The 18,281-nt window shown below is 46.8% G+C and overlaps 3 protein-coding genes across 7 annotated transcripts; all 3 read right to left on the reverse strand.

Annotated features, from left to right (window-relative positions):
* Nucleotides 473-2,787, reverse strand: LOC110436184 (peroxidase 31-like). The gene has a single exon (XM_021462572.1). The coding sequence runs from the start codon at nucleotides 1,690-1,692 to the stop codon at nucleotides 655-657; it is 1,038 nt and encodes a 345-aa protein (XP_021318247.1). The 5' UTR covers nucleotides 1,693-2,787; the 3' UTR covers nucleotides 473-654.
* On the reverse strand, nucleotides 7,308-8,501 carry LOC8073449 (snakin-2). Its single transcript, XM_002447941.2, has 3 exons — nucleotides 8,171-8,501; nucleotides 7,974-8,052; nucleotides 7,308-7,854 (listed from the first exon to the last, which is right to left on the reverse strand). The coding sequence occupies exons 1-3, from the start codon at nucleotides 8,243-8,245 to the stop codon at nucleotides 7,670-7,672; spliced, it is 339 nt and encodes a 112-aa protein (XP_002447986.1). The 5' UTR covers nucleotides 8,246-8,501; the 3' UTR covers nucleotides 7,308-7,669.
* On the reverse strand, nucleotides 11,801-17,752 carry LOC8073553. Of its 5 annotated transcripts, XR_002454388.1 has the most exons (4): nucleotides 16,991-17,752; nucleotides 16,388-16,679; nucleotides 12,692-12,758; nucleotides 11,801-12,580 (listed from the first exon to the last, which is right to left on the reverse strand). XR_002454388.1 is itself a non-coding variant. In XM_021463942.1 (3 exons), exons 1-2 carry the CDS (start codon nucleotides 17,653-17,655, stop codon nucleotides 16,391-16,393), a joined length of 954 nt encoding a protein of 317 aa, XP_021319617.1. In that variant the 5' UTR covers nucleotides 17,656-17,752; the 3' UTR covers nucleotides 11,801-12,758; nucleotides 16,388-16,390. The 5 variants fall into 5 exon arrangements, 4 of the variants coding, with proteins under 4 accessions (XP_021319617.1, XP_021319618.1, XP_021319619.1 ...); XM_021463942.1 differs by having other exon boundaries at nucleotides 11,801-12,758; XM_021463943.1 differs by lacking the exons at nucleotides 11,801-12,580; nucleotides 12,692-12,758 and adding an exon at nucleotides 13,985-14,385.

Genomic DNA, 18,281 nt, shown 5'->3' on the forward strand with positions numbered 1-18,281 from the left:
ATTTCTTTCGCTGGCCAGGTTGGTCGGTTTAATGGAGGGCGTCGGGCGTCCCATGGCCCATTGGTGGCATCCAGAACCGATCACGAGCACCCACGCAAAAAGGCAGCAGCCAATGCCGCCCTTCGGCTCCGTGCCGACACAAATGGCTGCAGGTGCACCGGAGGGCGTCCGCTGCTGCTTGGACCCTTCAGCGCGGCTTGAGATACTCCTGCTTCGACTGCAGCGAACTGTTAAATTTCTTGCGCTACTGATCGTGCAGTAACAAAGGGGACGTGCCACTGTCAGATGCGGACGTTCTCATGGAGCCATGGACGACGACAGCAACAGGATGCAACGGCCTCACGTGAAACGACAACGAGATGATGGCGCCAACAACACCGACGGTGCGTGCGGCAGGGAACACGACGAACAAGCGTCGCTGGTCAGTCTCAAGGTCTGGGAGATTTCATCCATGGTTGCCATTGCCAAGCCCTCTGTCAAAATGTAACCCCATTGGTATGCAAATATGCAATTCAGAATTAGCTTGCCCTCAGTTTTCAAGTACAGACAAGAGCCCCTCCCATAATCGAATCCTAAAGCTATCGAATTCGAACCCTTACAATCACCGATCGACCCAATGCCACACCCAAGCAACGCCGTCGGCGAACGCCTGACTCAGTCGAGCGCGTCGCAGCGGCGTCTGACGACGCCCTGGCGCCCGGTCTTGACGCCGACGGCGCCGAGCCTCTGCATGGCGGCGGCGAAGTCCTCGAAGAAGGCGGTGCGGTTGGCGGAGTACCGCTGCGCGAACACCCTGGTGGGCGGGTACTCCCAGATGGCGGCGTCGGAGGCGAGCAGGCCCAGCCCGTGGGGCAGGTTCTTGTAGTATGCCTCGTCGAACTCACTGGGCGTGACGATGTCGTTGAAGATGGAGACGGTGGGGTCGGTCCGGTACCCCGCGCAGGAGCGCTGCAGCGCGCGGGCGAACTCCGGGTTGAGCCGCGGGTCGTGGCCGGCCCCGGCGCCGGCGGCGCCCGGGCCCCGGTATCCGTAGATGCGGTGCGCGAACTCGGCGCAGTGGGAGAAGCCCACGGTGTGGGCGCCGGCCAGCGCCACCATCTCCCGGGCCGAGAGCCCCTTGCCCGCGAAGAGCCGCACCATGGCGCGCGCCGACATGTTGGTGCGTGGCAGGTTGCCCTCCACGTCGCGCGCCTCGGAGCGGGCGGAGTCGCGGCGGCCCAGCGCGACGGGGAACCGTGGCCCGCCAAGGATCCCCACGAGGTCCCGCGCCGCCAGCGCCAGGACGTCGGCGCAGGACACCACGCCGGGGCAGGCGGACTCCAGCGCCGCCTTGGCGCGGGCCACGGCGTCGAAGGCGTCCCCGGGCAGGGAGAGGTTGATCTCCGCCGCGCGCTCCGGGGCCGCGGTGGAGGAGAGCGGGGAGACCAGCACGGAGGCGTCGCAGCCGTTGACGAAGCAGTCGTGGAAGAAGAGCCGCAGCGTGCCCGCCGCCGTCGACGGGTTGGCGCGCTGCTTCGCCGCGATGACGTCCGACACGATCCGCTGCACCCGCGGGCAGCTGTGGCGGTAGTAGTTGGGCGACAGCCTGGGCGCTTTCGCTTTCGCCGCCGCCGCTGTCCCCACCGCGGCGCAGCAGGCGGCCAGGAGCGCGAGGGACAGCAGGAGGCGGCGGCGGAGCAGCGGCGCGCCCATGGGCGAAAGCTAGAGCTTGGGGGGGAGTGTGTGTGAGAGAGTAAAGGCGACGGCGGCGGTGAGGTGACGGTGGTGGTGCGTGCCCCTGGCTGGCTGGCTCGATTTGGGAGGGGTGGGGAAGGGAAAGGTGGTGGAGAGAGAAGGGGAGGTGGGGGTGGAGGATTAGTGACGGAGTGAATTGATTGCGGGGTTTAAGGGGGGAAGGAGTGCGGTGCGGTGGTGGTTTGGAAGCTCGAGGCGGCAGGAGCAGGACGACGGACGGATGTTGTGCATTTTTGCATTTGTTTTCTCTAGCTGCGGTAGATTAGTGACGGCCGGAGTAGTAATTTTCTGTACTGAATAGTGTTGTTTGGTGCAATGGTCCCTCTAGTTGCCGGGTTAAAAATCTGCTCATGGTAGGCATCAGCCATCAGTTGTGATTTGAGTTTAGCAATTCAGAGCGTCCCCCAATTCCGTCGTGTCGCTCTCGCTCTACTACGGGGGGTGCAGTAATTTCAGAAGAAGCTAGTATTGCCCTCCCAGGAGAAACAAGGGGCGGGGATAGGGCGGCAGCAGCACTGATGAACTTTTTTCTTGTAGACTTGTAGTAGTGCAGAACCAAATTCCGTTGTCATTCCATCTGGTTTTATGGCGAATCGTGGTGAGGACCAGGCGGACACAGGCAGGAGCAGCAATAAAGCGGAGTGGCTCCAACGTACCAACCGTGTCTCATGGCCACAGTGCGGGCGCGCAACAAATTTTGGACTGGAGCCATAGGGCATCCGAGCCGGCCGGCCCGGTGCACGCGGAGTATGTAGGAGGCCCTGCACATGCACGAGCTCCCCATGGCGTTGGCGTGTGGAGGTATCCATTTCCATCCCGGGAGCTCCCGTCCAAAGCAGCATTCTTTGCGTGCCGTTACGATAGCTGAGGTTATGCTTACTGTCATGGTACATTGGTAAGTAAGTACGTAATTTGTTAGGAGTACTTACTGTATATATAGGGGATTACTCGCTTGTCTTGGAGTTCTGCTCGAGGGGGTAACATCGGTGTTACCTTGTAACTTGTCCTTCGAACTATCTACTGCTTAATGAAATACGCGCTTAAGCGTGCTCTCAAAAATATACAGGGGATTAAGGCCTTGTTTAGATATAATTTTTTTGAATTTTGATACTGTAGCACTTTCGTTTGTTGATAAATATTATCCAATTATGAACTAAGGCCTTGTTTAGATGTGAAATTTTTTTGGATTTCGCTACTGTAGCACTTTCGTTTGTTTGTGGTAAATATTATCCAATCATAGACTAACTAGGGTCAAAAGATTCGTCTCGCGATTTACAGTCAAACTATGTGATTAATTTTTGTTTTCGTTTATATTTAATGCTTCATGCATGTGCCGCAAGATTCGATGTGACAGGGAATCTTGAAAACTTTTTGAATTTCATGATGAACTAAGGTCTTGTTTAGTTCCCAAAAAAGTTTGCAAAATTTTTTAGATTCCCCGTCACATCGAATCTTTAGACGTATGCATAAAGTATTAAATATAGATGAAAATAAAAACTAATTACACAGTTTGATCGGAATTGACGAGACAAATCTTTTGAGCCTAGTTAGTCCATGATTGGACAATATTTGTCAAATACAAACGAAATTGATACTATTCACATTTTGCAAAAAAAATTTGAACTAAACAAGACCTAAATAAGCCTAAGTTTAAAAAAATCGTCTCGTACAATTAGTTATTTTTTATTTATATTTAATGTTTTATATATATGTGCTGCAATAGCACGGAGAAGTTGGTCGTTCGGTTCCATTGGTGCAGTGCACCGATTCCAGCAAAAGGAAAAGCCCATCAGCAGCAGTGGTGCCTACTGGGCACAGTGGACAAATCTCAGAAACGTGGAAACGAGCCAACGGCCACCACCCATACGGCTAGTGACGAAAACGGATACAGACGGATATCATCGATATCATATTTGTTTTCATATTTGTGGTCGAATTCGGATTCGAATACGGATAATGTTAATCATGTCGAATAAAATATAATTGGATGTCGACATCATAAATATACGATTTAAGTATTCAGATATAGATACGGTATCGGATGTTGAATATTTGAACTCGGATACGGACAGATCTAAATCTCTCTAAACGAATTCGGTCTCGAATATGGTCGGACAATATCCGTACCGTTTTCATCTCTAATACGGCGCATCCGGCGAGACACGCGGCGCAACGGGCTGGACGGTACCGCCACGCGGTCCGCGGATACGGCGAGCGCACTGCGTGCGCCGTGCGCGTTAGGTTTGCCGGTACTCCCAGCTGTCCCCCCGATCGCCGATCGCTCACGGCTCGCGCGCGCGCGCGCACTTGTTCTCGCCGGCCGGGAAGCCCAGAAGCATCCATCTCCGCCGCGGTCGTCGTCCGTGTCCCTCTCCGATCCTGCTAGCGCACAGCTGTGTAGTATCCAAAATCGATATCGTTATTGCGTCGTCTTTCCCTTTCCTAGAGCCATCGCCATGCCATGCACGGTTGCGCTAGGTAGAGGGACAGCGACGCTTGCGTTGCGTCGGAGTTCGGGAGGGGAATCATTTACACGCCCGCAAAATCTTTTAGGTCTCGTTGGATGTAGTCGGATTCACATCAATCCACATGTATTGAGATGGATTGGAATGAAACTTGAATTAAATTCCACTCTAATCCACCTCAACACATATGGATTGATGTGAATCCAACTACATTCAAACAAGGCCTTAGCGTTCAGGGTTCACATGCAAGCCTTGCACGACCGTCAAGATGCCGCCATCACATTATCAACGGGTTTTGTTGGAGTTTTGACCCGCAAGCATGGCAGCATGGACAAGGACGAGTAAGGAGGGCCGTGTACCCAGGGCAGGCACAACCGCACAACGGTCGGTCGGTCCAGGTCTTTGGACAGCTGGTGATGACGCCGCCAGCAGGTGGTGCACAACACAGTGATACAGCTCACGACGATGGGCCAAGGCGCGCCCAGGCACACAGGAAGGATAGGATTAAGGATGAAAACGGTCGGAAACGGTCGAAAAACTCCTAAATTGTTTTCTATTTTTACATTTGAAATACGAAAACAAAAACGAAAACGGTAAAGTCGGACACGAAAACGAACACGAACTTACGAAATATCGAGAATTTCGAAAACGAACCAATTCGATCGGATTTATGTCGAACACGGTCGATATACGAAAACTCAATACGAAATACCGATATATAGTACCAAGTGCATGACTAAGTATATATATGATCAAGTTCAAGTGCATATAATAATTAAAAAGTGCATGCTCCTTAGTCTTAGATATTTAATACAATAGCCCACACATAAATACAAGTCTAGAATAAGCAATTAATAGCTAACATGAACACAACTAGCCACTAGTAGAAAGAACGCAGATGCATGGTGATTAGTCTGTAATTGGGCTGTGTGACCCTACAGTTGACTAAATTCGGTTCAAACCAAATTTTGAATTCGAAATATTTCAAATTAAAAGTAGAAAAGTAGAAAACGGTCGAAAAATGTCAAAACCGTTTTCTACTTTTATATTTGAAATACGAAACATCTAAAATACGAAAGCGAAAACGATAAAGTCGGACAAAAAAATACGAATTCGATCGGATCAAATATAGAAAGCGGTTCGGTTCGGTTCGGATTCATCCTTAGATAGGATAGGCATACGCTATACGCTAGCTGGCTGATATGCATACGCATACAAATACAGGTGATGACAAAAAGTCCCGACCTGATCGAGGACGGGAAATGAATTGCTCTGCTCAGGGGACCAGCTGACCGACACCGACCCCCCGCGCCGCGCATACGTACATCGCACATGACACATGTAAAGACAAACATGCCTTGCCTGTATACGTACACCGATATAAATTTGCATGCACGCCGTTTGAGTTTTGACGACGCGTCGGTCTCAGAATTAACGAAGTGGCCTACTACTGGCTCGTGCTTCTGGGCTGGCTGGGATTTTCCGGTGCGACACGGCCAGGCAAAAACCTCCGCGAGCCACCCAGTCCAAGAAGAATCCATGGCTGCTCCATGCGCGTACTTATGCGCGCTGTGCGGCCGTTGATGGACCTTTGGCGAGATAAGCTGCAGCTCGCGGGTGGGCTTTGCTGTGCTAGAGCGACCGGCGGACGAGGGCCCGCGACGTGGGCAGGCCACCAATTCATATGGACCGAATATGGGCTTTCAAGTAGAGGATTCCCAGCTCCTTCGTCACATTCAGACCTTATTTGAATGTTATCGGATTCAATTTCATCTATACGTGTTGGTGTAAATTAGGGTAGAATTTAGTTTAAATTCCACTCCAATTCACCTCAAAACATGTAAATTGATGTGCCTCAAAACATGTAAATTGATGTGAATCCGGCTACGTTTAACCTCACACTGCTTCTGTTTCCCTCGACAACATCAACACTTCGCTGGTGGTGACCACTGACCACGCACTGCGGCACGCTCATCCACCGTCCTCGTGAGTCTCCAATCCATCGACTCTCACGTAGAGTAGTGACATGCCGTACGGGCGCGGCGCACGGCAACGACAAAGCTCGGTGAGAGTTGGTGGCGCTGCAAGTGCTATGGTGATGATGCAGCCAGGTGCAGGGGTGCGTGCACAAGCGACATCTTTTCATGACCGTTCGTTCCATTCAAGCCATCCTGATTTTTTTTTACTAGTACCGCCATGGCCCATGGACATGCATTACTATGTGCGGCCCGAGCAACACGACAGGAACAATGCTACAGAGGCTAGTACGAAATTGGAGAGCAGATAGACTTGACAAGTTGGCATTTGCCTCAGCTTGAGTTGGTCGTCCGTTAATATTTTTCTTTCACCGTCTTGCTGTTTCATGCAAAGACCCACTAAGATTATCTGTAATCTCAGTGGCCACGCCAGACTAAGGCCTTGCTCAGTTCGTAAAAATTTTCAAAATTCCCCATCACATCGAATCTTTGATCGCATGTATGAAGTATTAAATATAGACGAAAATTAAAACTAATTGTACAGTTTATCTGTAATTTGTGAGATGAATCTTTTGAGCCTAGTTACTTCGTGATTGGACAATGTTTGTCAAATAAAAACGAAATGCTAACAAATAAAAACGAAATGCTACAGTACCAAAAAAACAAAAAATTTTGCGAACTAAACAAGGCCTAAGGTTTTGTTTTGATGTGAAAAATTTTTATCTTTCGCTACTGTAACGCTTTTATTTGTTTATAACAAATATTATTCGATCATAGACTGACTAGGATCAAAAGATTCACAATTTAAAGATAAACTATGCAATTAGTTTTAGTTTTCGTCTATATTTAATGCTGTCGAAAGATTCGATGTGACAAAAAAAACTTAAAAACTTTTTGATTTTTTTTAACTAAAGGCCTAACTTATGCATTTGCAGGGGTGGCCGGTGGGTCATTAAACAATCATCGTGTCCTCCGGGCGACCTGCTGTACATTATGGCGTCCATGAGCATGCGAACACAGGTCTTACAGCCAGGACAGATTTACTCTTTTTTTTTTGCGAATAGATTTACTTATTTTTTAACCCCTTTTGCGATCCATGGTGGTCAGTAGAATGCTAATCCGGCACAACAAATGAACAATCGGCAGCTAATAATAAGCGAAACATTGGCAAACAAGCTAGAAAATGGGCACATTGATCCAACCCAGATGGATTTTACTGCTACAGAAACTGAGAAAGGCACGCCCTTTTTACAGAAAGCCCATCGACATCATCACAAGGATAGAGCAGTACTACCAGCAAACAAACAACACAGCATAGCATCATCAACCAGGAGCTAGCTACTGTAGACTACTACGGAGTAGATAGCTAGTACATCTACGGCGCGGACGGGGTCGGATCATACAAGACGTGGCGTGGCAGTGGTGCGCCCATGGAACTCAGGCTGCTTTCGGCCGGGGAACACGCTGACCGCCGCTGCCACCCCGCAGCCGCACTCACGGGCACTTGGTCCTGTTGCCGTGCGTGATCCAGTCGGTGTAGCACTTGCCGCACGTCTGCTGGTTGCCGGCCGTGCCCGCCGGCACGCAGCGGCAGACGCTGCAGCACTTGAGGCACGCCCGGGCGCACCGGTTCTTCCGCGACTGCGCGCCGCACCGCACGTCGCACGCGCCCCCGCAGTCTGCAGCCACAGCACAGCAGCACCGACGAAAATGCCGGCAGCAGAGCGTCGTCAGGCGACGCGGGAGATTTTTCGCGGTGGGTGGATGGGACGGAGTAGGTACGTACGTACGTACGTACCTTTGGCGGGGTCGACGATCTGGTGCGGCGGAGGGCCGAGCGGAGGAGCCGGCGGGTAGCCGCCCGGACCCGGAGCAGCCTTGGTCGAAGAAGTCGAACAGGGCAGGCACAGAGAGAGGGTTTCAGTTTTCAGAGAGAAATCAGGAGGGAGGAGGACAAGAATTAATGCTGAATGCATGATTCATCGGGTTAACTACCTTGGTGTTGATGTTGGTGAGCAGGAGGAGAGACGCCACCAAGGCGATGACCACGGCGAGCTTGCTGGGAGCCATTGGTGTGTGTGTGTCTGTGGTGCCTCTGGAGTCTGGAGGAAGGATGGAGCCTGCCCTCGACTGGATGGAGGTTTCTCGAGAGCTGTGGAGAGAGGCTGGGTCCGCCTCCTCTTCTTGTGCGGTGAACTGGCGAAGGCGAAAGCTGGGCAGGGTTAAATTAAATAGCCAGATGGAGTGAAAACCTTCTTGTGCCTGTGGGTGAAAGTGTGCTGGCGCGTGGCGCTGCCGCTGTAGGCCTCTGGGGAGTGATGGTCTGATGGAGATCATGAGCGCGTCAGCTCTGTGTGCGATCCTTGGCGCGGTCAATGCGCCAGGTTGGCGCCGCGCCCAGCGGGAGTGCGCAGGTGGCCTGCACTGCACTTTACGGCTCTGCGCTGCCTCGCCCAATCGCCTTAACACGTACACTGTACCACCGATTAGTGATTACTGATTAGGGAGAGCTGCAGTGTCATGAAAAGATTATATTATATTTATACTCTAAACAAAGACACAGCTAAACTTCTCTGCCCATAACGTCGATGCTAGACGTGTTTGGGACAGCGAATGCAATGTGTATGTGTACCACACTGTACCAGTAGTAGTAGTACGGTTCAACCTGTGCACCGCGAAGCGTCTCTCCGCACACGCACGGTGGCGCGGCGCAGTGTGGTGTCACTGGTGTGGTGCTCGACGCAAGGGCGGGCGCAGCAGTGGGGCTGCTGGCGCTGAGCTGCGTTCCACTCCCACCGAGGACCGGGAAGCATGTGCGGGCGTGCGCTGCCCCGGCTGCCCTGCTGCGTCCTGTGGTGTGGGCGAGCTGCCCGTGCCTGCTGCCACTGCCACGGAGTACGCATTCCTGTGCGGAGGCGTCACGCACTCACGCGTCGCTACAGGCCTTGTCGGATCCGACCAGGGCCTAGATGCAATTTTTTTTTCAAAAAATGGACAACTTAGTATTTTTATGTATATTTAATAAATATTATTTAATTATAAACTAACTGGCCTTAAAAGATTTGTCTTTCAAATTACAGATAAATTATATAATTAGTTATTTATTTTATTTATATTTAATACTTTATTTATGTACTGTAAGATTTAATATAACAAAAAAATTTTAAAAAATTTTACAAATTTTTTAAGAAATAAACAATAAAAGCACAAACGGGTACAGTACCTCACACCACAGCCCGTCAGCCCAGTGGACCCGTGGAAGGAGGGAATCTTAGGTGCCAGAGACGGGCCCAGTATCTGTCGTTTGTGCTGGTTCGCGCGTGCGTCATCCAGGACATCCAGAGCGAGAGAACGCGTGAGTTGGGCCGGATTTGCTTTATGGGCCCATATTTTAAAATTTAGTGTCATGGGCCACTGTTGTTTGTATATATTCTCCAGAGATATTTGCCGGTGCTTGGCCACTGACTGCCGAGCTTACCATGTCCCGGTAGGGCGAGAGAGTACCTCCAACAGTTTCCTAATAACCAATATTATTTTTTATAATACTGGCTGAGTTAGTACAGCAGTATCCTAATATATCTTCTCCAATACACATATAAAAGATGAATTCCACAGAAATATAAGAGAAAATATAGCTAAAAAGTGTTAGTTAATATAATCCCCATGATATTAGGAGAGTTATATCTTCCCCTTTATTTGAGAGGAGATGGGAAAAATACTGGTGGTCATTGCTGGAGTAAAAGAAAAACATAGGGAGATAGGGAGACGTACCGGGTACGGATAATCCCACTAACACCCAAACGGAAAACAGTTCAGTTTCAGTTTTCACGTCTGACGGTGATCGACACCGTGACAACAAATCAACAAATAATATTTTTATTATAACTTATCAGCTAAATAAATAAAACGTACTGCCGCTGGGCAGCCAGGCCTTCAACCATCTGTCTGTCATCGGAGGCATTGCCGATGACTAACTGGTTAGCTCACGGCGTGACCCACACCGTAACCCACTTAAACCCGTGCTGCAAACCCACTATTCTAGAGTGGCTCAACGCGTCTCGTCCATGTAGCCCAACGGCGCCGCAACAACCCGCAAAGGAGACGACTCTGTCGTGCCTTGTTGCCCGTGCCCCGTGCTGAGCCGCCTCCTACCTACCGGTCGCGGAGCCAATACATGGCAAGCATGACAGATACGTGAGCACTCTGGTCCGGAGGCCACGGTTGCCTGCATGACATCGCGCCGTGCGGCAGTGTTTCTCCACGCTTACTCGCTGATGGCCATAGCAGCGTTTCTCAACTATTTATAAATCACCAGCGTTTCTCAACTATTTATAAATCACCATAGCAAGTTCTGTTTGTGTAACTAGATGAATCCCATCGCTGAAGATGTCCATGACAGAGAGGCGTTGCAGCAGTTAAGAAGTCTGTTTGTAAGTGATGCTACAAGCAGCGTTGTGCGGGCTGCCACATAAACCCGCAAAAGCAAGCGCCGTTTGCGGTCTGCCGCGTGCACCTGAAAAATCTTTCGCGGCTCATGTGGACGCGGGGCGGGCTGAGCGCCGCCGCACCACTTGCATCCTAAGCTCACGCCTTCGTGAAATGAAAATTTTTTGGATGTTACATCAAAAGTATGTCGGAAGGGATTTTCAATACTAATAAAAAACAAATTATATATCTCATCTGGAAACTATGAGACAAATTTATTATGTCTAATTAATCTATTATTAGCATATATACATTACTGTAGCAATTATAGTTAATTATGGACTAATAGTCTTAAAAGATTCGTCTCGTGATTTATAACAAAACTATACAATTAGTTTTTTATCTATATTTAATGATCCATGTATGTGTCTAAAGATTCAATTGGATAGATAAAAAAATTTCCTTGTTTAATTCATCCCGAAAACCAAAAAGTTTTTAAGATTCTCCGTCACATCGAATCTTGTGGCACATGTATGAAACATTAAATATAGACGAAAACAAAAACTAATTACACAACAAACTGTAAATTGCGAGACGAATTTTTAACCCTAGTTAGTTTATGATTGGACAATATTTACCACAAACAAACAAAATTGCTACAGTAGTGAAATCCAAAAAGTTTTCACATCTCAACAAGGCTTAGGTGGTGAACTAAACAGGGCCTCAATATGGTCCATGCTCGGGACTGTTGTTCAGCCAGGGCCGTTCACCACATTTCGTGAAAAAAAAATCGATCCTATTCGGAAGCAGAGAGCCACACTTGATGACTTCTGTAGTTTGGAAAAGCATGGCAGGAAATATTGTTCACTAATTTATTATGAGAAAAAAATACTGTTAAATAACTAACAAATTCAGCTGATAAGCTAAAGTGAACAAGACGAGAAATAAGCTGATATTAGTACATTCAACTTCAAGAAATAAGCATCACAAGTATAAAAATCCGACTACTATACACTCCGGTGTAGTAATTTTTTCTTTGATCTATATCCCATCTACTAGTATTTATAATACTTCAGGAGCTAATGAAACTATTTTAGTAAAATTCAATTCTCTTAATTCTTCGACTCTCAGCTTTGACTTTTCAAGAGAAACTCGTACTGAGACAGCGTCTGACTGATTTCACTGTTGCTGAGAAAATTCAGATTGAAAACATCAAGGCATAACACGACTATAAAATGTCACATGCTTTGATTAACGATTCCTAGTGATCCACCGTTTACCATCATAACCATTGAACTTGGCACCCCGCTCCCTTGATTCCTAGGAGAAAATAAAAAAAAGTAGGACCAACATTGAAAAGAAAATGCACATATGTCTATGCAAGCATTGCTTGCCCTCATGGAACTTGGAGCTAGGGGCATCAATGGCGCCCAGTCCCAGCAGACTTGCAGTGACTTCTTTATCACGGACAAAGAAAACAAATGAAGAAATGCACATTTGTCTAGAGTCATCAATGGCTCCCAGCAAGTTATAGAATATATATGATGAAGATGGTGGCTTCTTTACCATCAGCTTACGGCCGCCTTACCCATGGCCATGGCAAAGGAAAGCGTAGCACCTCCGGATCTCCATGGCCGAAACCACACCAGAAGGCCTACCCATGTATTTCCTGGTGGAAGAACAGTAGCACTAGCACTAGCAGTGATGGTCACCACAGTGTTATTCGTCCTTCTTCTCCCTACGCAACATCCTGCGACTTTGTACCGCTCTCCGATGCCAACTCATATCTCTCCTCTGGAGACGAAGACTGGTATGCATCTACTCACTAGCATATTTATCTGCTCTTTCATCATGCAGCATTGCTACAAGTGTTGCATCCTTAGCCAGATTTCTAGAGTACCTGAGTTCCAAGTGAGACTTCTTTGCCCCCCCAAAAAAATTACCGGTTCCTTTTTTTTCCCATTCTGAATATAAAATTAGCTGCAATATAAGATACCAGATCAATGCACTACAGCAAGTCAAGTTTTGATTTCTACCAAAAGCGTAGACAAGTTTAGCAAGCCTGCGATTTGAAAAGCATATCAAACCCACCTCTCTGCATGTCCAAGTGACTTCTTCAGCTTTTGGATAATCTGTATATAGTGGACCTTGTAATGGTCTGCATGCCAGATTTAGATTATGAGAAAGGGGAGAGTGCCAAAAGGAACATTTCAAAACCTAACGTATGTAAAAACAAAAATAAACAAAGAAAAAGAAACCCCTTTGCCTCCAAAAATATGAATGCATCACGATACAATTCAATTGTCACTTGTCAGTAAACAAAGATTGGCGACCGCTCACATTTCCTAGGAGTTTCAAAAGAGCTCTACCCAAGAAATATCATAGGATTTTGATCTTTTCTATAGGTCACGAAGACAAAGCCTGCAATCCTTTCAACGGCACATGGGTCAGAGATTTCAGAGGTCCACTCTACACTAACATAACATGCCCTACAATGCCAGAGTCAAAAAACTGTGGGAAGTATGGGAAGCAAATGGATTATGTAAACTGGAAGTGGATGCCACATGGTTGTGACATGGTAAGGTTTGAACCTCAGCTGTTCTTGAATATTGTCCGTGGGAAGACACTGGCGTTCGCTGCAGATTCAATTGGACGGAACCAGATGGAATCACTACTTTGTTTACTGTCTCAGGTGAGGAACTTGTGTTTTGAGCCACTTTGGTCTATTGTTGCTCATATCGTATGACCTTTACGTAGCCAGATTCATATGGTCGAGTGATCTAGAGGCTACAATAGACCAAAGTGGCTCAACTACTCAAGGCTTGATTTGTTTGTGTGATAATCTAAAATTGCATGACATTAATTTCCATGGTGTCATGGATAGGAACAATAATAAGTTAGCCTACCTTACAGCAATAGAACAGTGATTATCAGTTCTTGTATAGCCAATAATTTCAAATTCTGTGAGTTAAATAGCTGACATCATAATTTATGTTAAAATATACATCATTATTTTGATAGGTTAGGACATCTAATAATAACATCATAAATAAAAAAACTGTATGGAACATGACAATGAAAAATTCATAGTGCATTTTTAACACAAATTATGATGTCTATAACCTCACAAAAATTGAAATTCAAAGCCAAATTGTACAGAAAAAAATATTGGTAAAGTGTAAATTTGACCTACTGAAATAGTTGGGGGTGTAAATTGAATCAAATATTAGTCTAAGGTGTTATCTAGACATAGGCCAAACTTAAGGGAGTAATTTCGACCTTTTCTAAATATGAAATGAATTATCATAGCAATTCTATTTTATTTAAGTTTGCACCTCTAATAAACTTTTCTCCTGTTTGGTGTGAAATTGTGACATGATAACCTGACACAAACCCTACAAAATATTGCAGGTGGAAACTCCAACCAAAGTGTATAGTGACACTAAAGATAAATTTGTCACTTGGTACTTTAGATCCCACAATTTTACACTCATGGCACTGTGGACCAAATTTCTAGTAGAAGCATCAGAAAGAGAGATCAATGGCACAGTAGTTGAAATGCATGACATACACCTGGACAAACTTGATGAAAGATTAGCTGCAAACTTGCCTGAGATCAATATCTTAGTCATATCCAGTTCCCGATGGTTCTTCAGGAAAAATTATCTCTATGAAGGTGGGAAACTCACTGGATGCATATACTGCTCAGAGGATAACATCACAAGCTTCGATGTCACTACAGTTATTCAGAGGGCGCTTAGGACGGCCCTCAATAACTTGAGCAACTGCCAAGAATGTGGATTACAGTTAACATTAGTAAGAACAGCAACACCAGCACATTTTGAAAATGGCTTCTGGAATACTGGAGGATATTGCAATAGAACTGAACCGATGGGAGGAGGAGAAGCAATGACAAGAACAGTAGAATGGGCAATAAGAAATGCACAGGTTGAGGAAGCTAGCAGAGCACAGATCGAAAACAGACACAGGAGGCGGATGAATATAGAGATTTTAGATATAACCAAAGCTATGTCCATGAGACCTGATGCACATCCAGGGATCCATTGGAATAACAAGTGGATGAGGGGTTATAGTGACTGTTCCCATTGGTGTTTGCCAGGACCAATAGATATGTGGAATGAGTTATTACTTTCTGTGCTTAAGAAATATGAGTAAGACTTGCAAAATCAATTATGCAAAAACAATGAAAAGAAGTGAATTGGCTGGTCAAATTAGTTTAAGGCTTTTCCTAATTCAAGGTCCCAAAAGGTTTCCTATGTTAGCATCAACACCACACCATTATCCTGATTAGGTCTGCCATTGGAAGGATGCGACAAATGCAAACCATGTTAGATACTTGCACAACATGACAATATTCGTTGCTTGGATGACACACAGGCTATCAATTTGCATGGTTTCTCTGCATTTAATATTTACTAATTCTTCATTGTAACGATCACCCTCACCCAAAGCATGATATGATGTAAACAAGGTAAAAACTAAAGAAAAGGCCAGGATTTGAAAGATTACTTTGATAGACATGATGTTCTAGTGTGGTGTTGATGTTACTGGGACCATGTTTTTTCCTTTGTTCTAGCCTACAAACAGTGAATAGCGAACCTCATATACACATATTTGCAGTGCACACTCCTTTTTATTGGAGAAGCAGAGTATCACTACAATGTAAGTTAATGTCAGAGAATCCTTGGACCAACACTACCACACCCAAAATCTAAATCATAAACAAACAATACCTATTTAGAAATTTTGTCGAACAAACTAACAATATTGAATTAAAATCTAAGTCTAAGAAAGTAAGAATGCAAAGAAAATGAGAAGAAATCTAGGATCTGATAGGCAAGCAACACTGTTATAATTCATTTATTTTTGTTATCATAGCAACCAAATGGATACATTATGTGGTGGAGGAAGATGAATAGTGGCGCACAAGGTTTTCAAGTTTTCATGAGAACAGAGTGGAATGCATATAGTTTATTCTCTCTTCCCTCTTTAAGACCACCAGGCACAAAACCTGGGACTGGGATGAAACAGTGACAGAAATCTCGAGAACTGAGTAAATCATAATTATCAGGAGAAAATATTGGATATGCACTACTACAATAAGAGCATGTACCAATGGTTCCAAAGGGCTTGCACTGGCAGATTTACAATTGATGGTACACAAGCGTAAGTAGAAATGGCCTATATTATTGTCGGTTCCCTAGTCGACTTTGAAAACACATTTGTACCATAGGTTCTAGAGAGAGAAAAACTACCAGTACCATTCTTATATGTATCGTGGGACGTGGATTCTCATAGAACTCCAGCAAAACAAAGTTCATTTCCGTCGTTAGTTGTCGCATAACTTCAATGGTATAAATGCCATATGCATCAACAGTTCCATTTTGCCAACAGTCTAATTCAGTTTTGTACTGTCATTTTTATCCACCAGCCGACATTAGTAAGCAGGCCCCCAAAGCATTCAAATGAGATTAGATTCAATTCACATACAACAGAATCAACAGAAAATTCTTCCAATTCACACATAAACAGCAACATAAGTTAAATCATAAACATCCAATTAGTGAGTTGCATGTGGAAGCAGAATCCATTTCTGATTACTGGCCATATGGGTTAAAACCACTACCAACTCATTTTCAGTTAAAACATCTTGTGATGGCCAATTAACAATTATGAATGGCAGTTGATTTCATCACAAGTTACACAATAGTGGAAATGTGAGGTAAACAGAACCCATTTATACACAAAAACCATTCTTATGTGTACCTGTTAGTCCCGTAGCACATTCAGCTTGTCAATATTATCATCAAAGTTTTTGGTTGAAGTCTCACTAACAACAGAAGCTTGGGGTAATTCCTTGCTCATCAAGTACTTCCGCTTTTGAAGGCTCAGCCAGACCAAAATACTGTCAGTCTGGACAATAATATATCCAGCTTTCCTGTACATGTTGAATGGGACTTGGTCGATTATTCTACAATGAAGATACACACGTCTTCTGGCATTCATCTTGAAAACCAGATCCTCGCATGCCTTAAGAAGTTGCTTTCCAATTCCTCTCCTATTAGTTCAAAAGCAAGGCAAATTTTGAAGCATTACAATTGACATATTTTCAACATAATATATTGAATAAACTACTTAATGTGCGTTGAATCAACAGTGACTGAGAACAGATCGTCTCCAATGGTGACTGATCCTTCATCTAAACACAAACTGCATCATGCAGCACAAGGTTTCTCCAAAATTGCTTTTATCACGCATGTGATGAGAAGGTTCTCCCCACTGCATCTTACTACTTACAAGGATGCATCTAACTTATTTTCCACAAGAAATAGTCAACGTGGTTGCTCGACCCAGAACATACTCCATTACCTTCTCAGTGGCGTCTTCACAGTCATGTTGCAGATGTAGGGGAAGTCGAGCGGCGGAGTGGGCGTGGGCGGGGCCCCGGGCGCGCCCACCGCGTCAAACGACACCTCCGCGGTGCACGCCATCTCCCCTTCATCTCCACCCTCCCCTTCGCCGCCCTCATCATCCCGGCCGCCCTCCTCCGAGGCGGCGCTGTCGTCGCTGCCGGCGTCAGCGGGGCGGTAGAACCCCACGAGCACCGCGGCGTGCGGCGCGAGCCCGCGGCGGTCGTGGAGGTACCTGCGGATGACGAACGTGAGGAGCTGCGCGTACCGCTGCGCCGGGGCCCAGCGCACGGTCTCGGAGAAGGAGGAGGCGAGGAGGCGGACGAGCGCCTCGGCCACGGCGTCGTCGTCGGGGCCACGCGTGAGGGCGCGCACGGTGAGGAGGCCGTGCGGGAAGGCGTGCTCGTAGCGGAACGCCGCGAGCTCGTCGAGCTGCGAGAGCGCGCGCGGCGACAGGAAGACGCCGGGGCCAGGGCCAGGGCCGTTCCCGCCCGGGGAGGGTGTGGCGGCGGCTAGAGGGGGGGCGAGGCGGACGTGGCGCGGCGGAGGGCAAGGGGAGAAGAGGAGGTGGGGGTGCCTGGAGACGGCGGGGGTCAGCGAGAGGAGGGCGGGCGACGCCGCCATGGGAGATTGCGGATGCTACGCCTATGCGGAGCGAAATGGGGGAAACCGGGAATTCGACCGGCGATTTTTTTCCAATCTTTTTTTTTTTTGTTTGTAACCGGCTTACGTGGATAAACGTCAACTATATATGCGATGATGCTGACAACACGACACCAATCTCATATCACCAGGCTGCAAACAAGATGAGGCTGCATCAACAACCTTTTGCGGCTTGAGCCGCACAAGTAACTCAGGTACTGAATCGCTCACTATTGCAGTTGGGTCTGGGTGACACTCGCTGTCCATGTTCCCAAACCTTCACCTTCTCCACGACCACGACTCTGCATTCGGTTCATCAGAGTTTGTTGTAGTACCACATTTTGCCATTGGCGCCTGCACTGCACCTTGAGTCCTTTGACAAACGCACATTACTGTTTCGGCCGGAACCGGAGCTCCCTCGTGCTGCCAACTGCCAACCAGACCGCAGTATTTCGGCCTTGTTTAGTTTGCAAAAGTTTTGGTTTTTGGCTATTGTAGCACTTTCGTTTTTATTTGACAATATTATCCAATCACGGAGTAACTAGACTCAAAAGATTCATCTCAGGTAAACTGTATAATTAGTTTTATTTTCAACTATATTTAATGTT

This window comes from Sorghum bicolor, chromosome 6 (genome assembly GCF_000003195.3).
Source record: "Sorghum bicolor cultivar BTx623 chromosome 6, Sorghum_bicolor_NCBIv3, whole genome shotgun sequence".
Taxonomy (NCBI): Eukaryota; Viridiplantae; Streptophyta; class Magnoliopsida; order Poales; family Poaceae; genus Sorghum; species Sorghum bicolor.

Bases quoted from the DNA above. Each gene is read 5' to 3' on its own strand.
- LOC110436184 (XM_021462572.1), bottom strand. From the start codon at position 1,692: ATGGGCGCGCCGCTGCTCCGCCGCCGCCTCCTGCTGTCCCTCGCGCTC.
- LOC8073449 (XM_002447941.2), bottom strand. From the start codon at position 8,245: ATGGCTCCCAGCAAGCTCGCCGTGGTCATCGCCTTGGTGGCGTCTCTC. The intron at 8,053-8,170 runs GTAGTTAACCCG...TCTTCGACCAAG, and splicing joins TCACCAACATCAACACCAAG to GCTGCTCCGGGTCCGGGCGG. The intron at 7,855-7,973 runs GTACGTACGTAC...CTGTGGCTGCAG, and splicing joins GATCGTCGACCCCGCCAAAG to ACTGCGGGGGCGCGTGCGAC.
- LOC8073553 (XM_021463942.1), bottom strand. From the start codon at position 17,655: ATGGCGGCGTCGCCCGCCCTCCTCTCGCTGACCCCCGCCGTCTCCAGG. The intron at 16,680-16,990 runs GTAATGGAGTAT...TTGAACTAATAG, and splicing joins GTGAAGACGCCACTGAGAAG to GAGAGGAATTGGAAAGCAAC.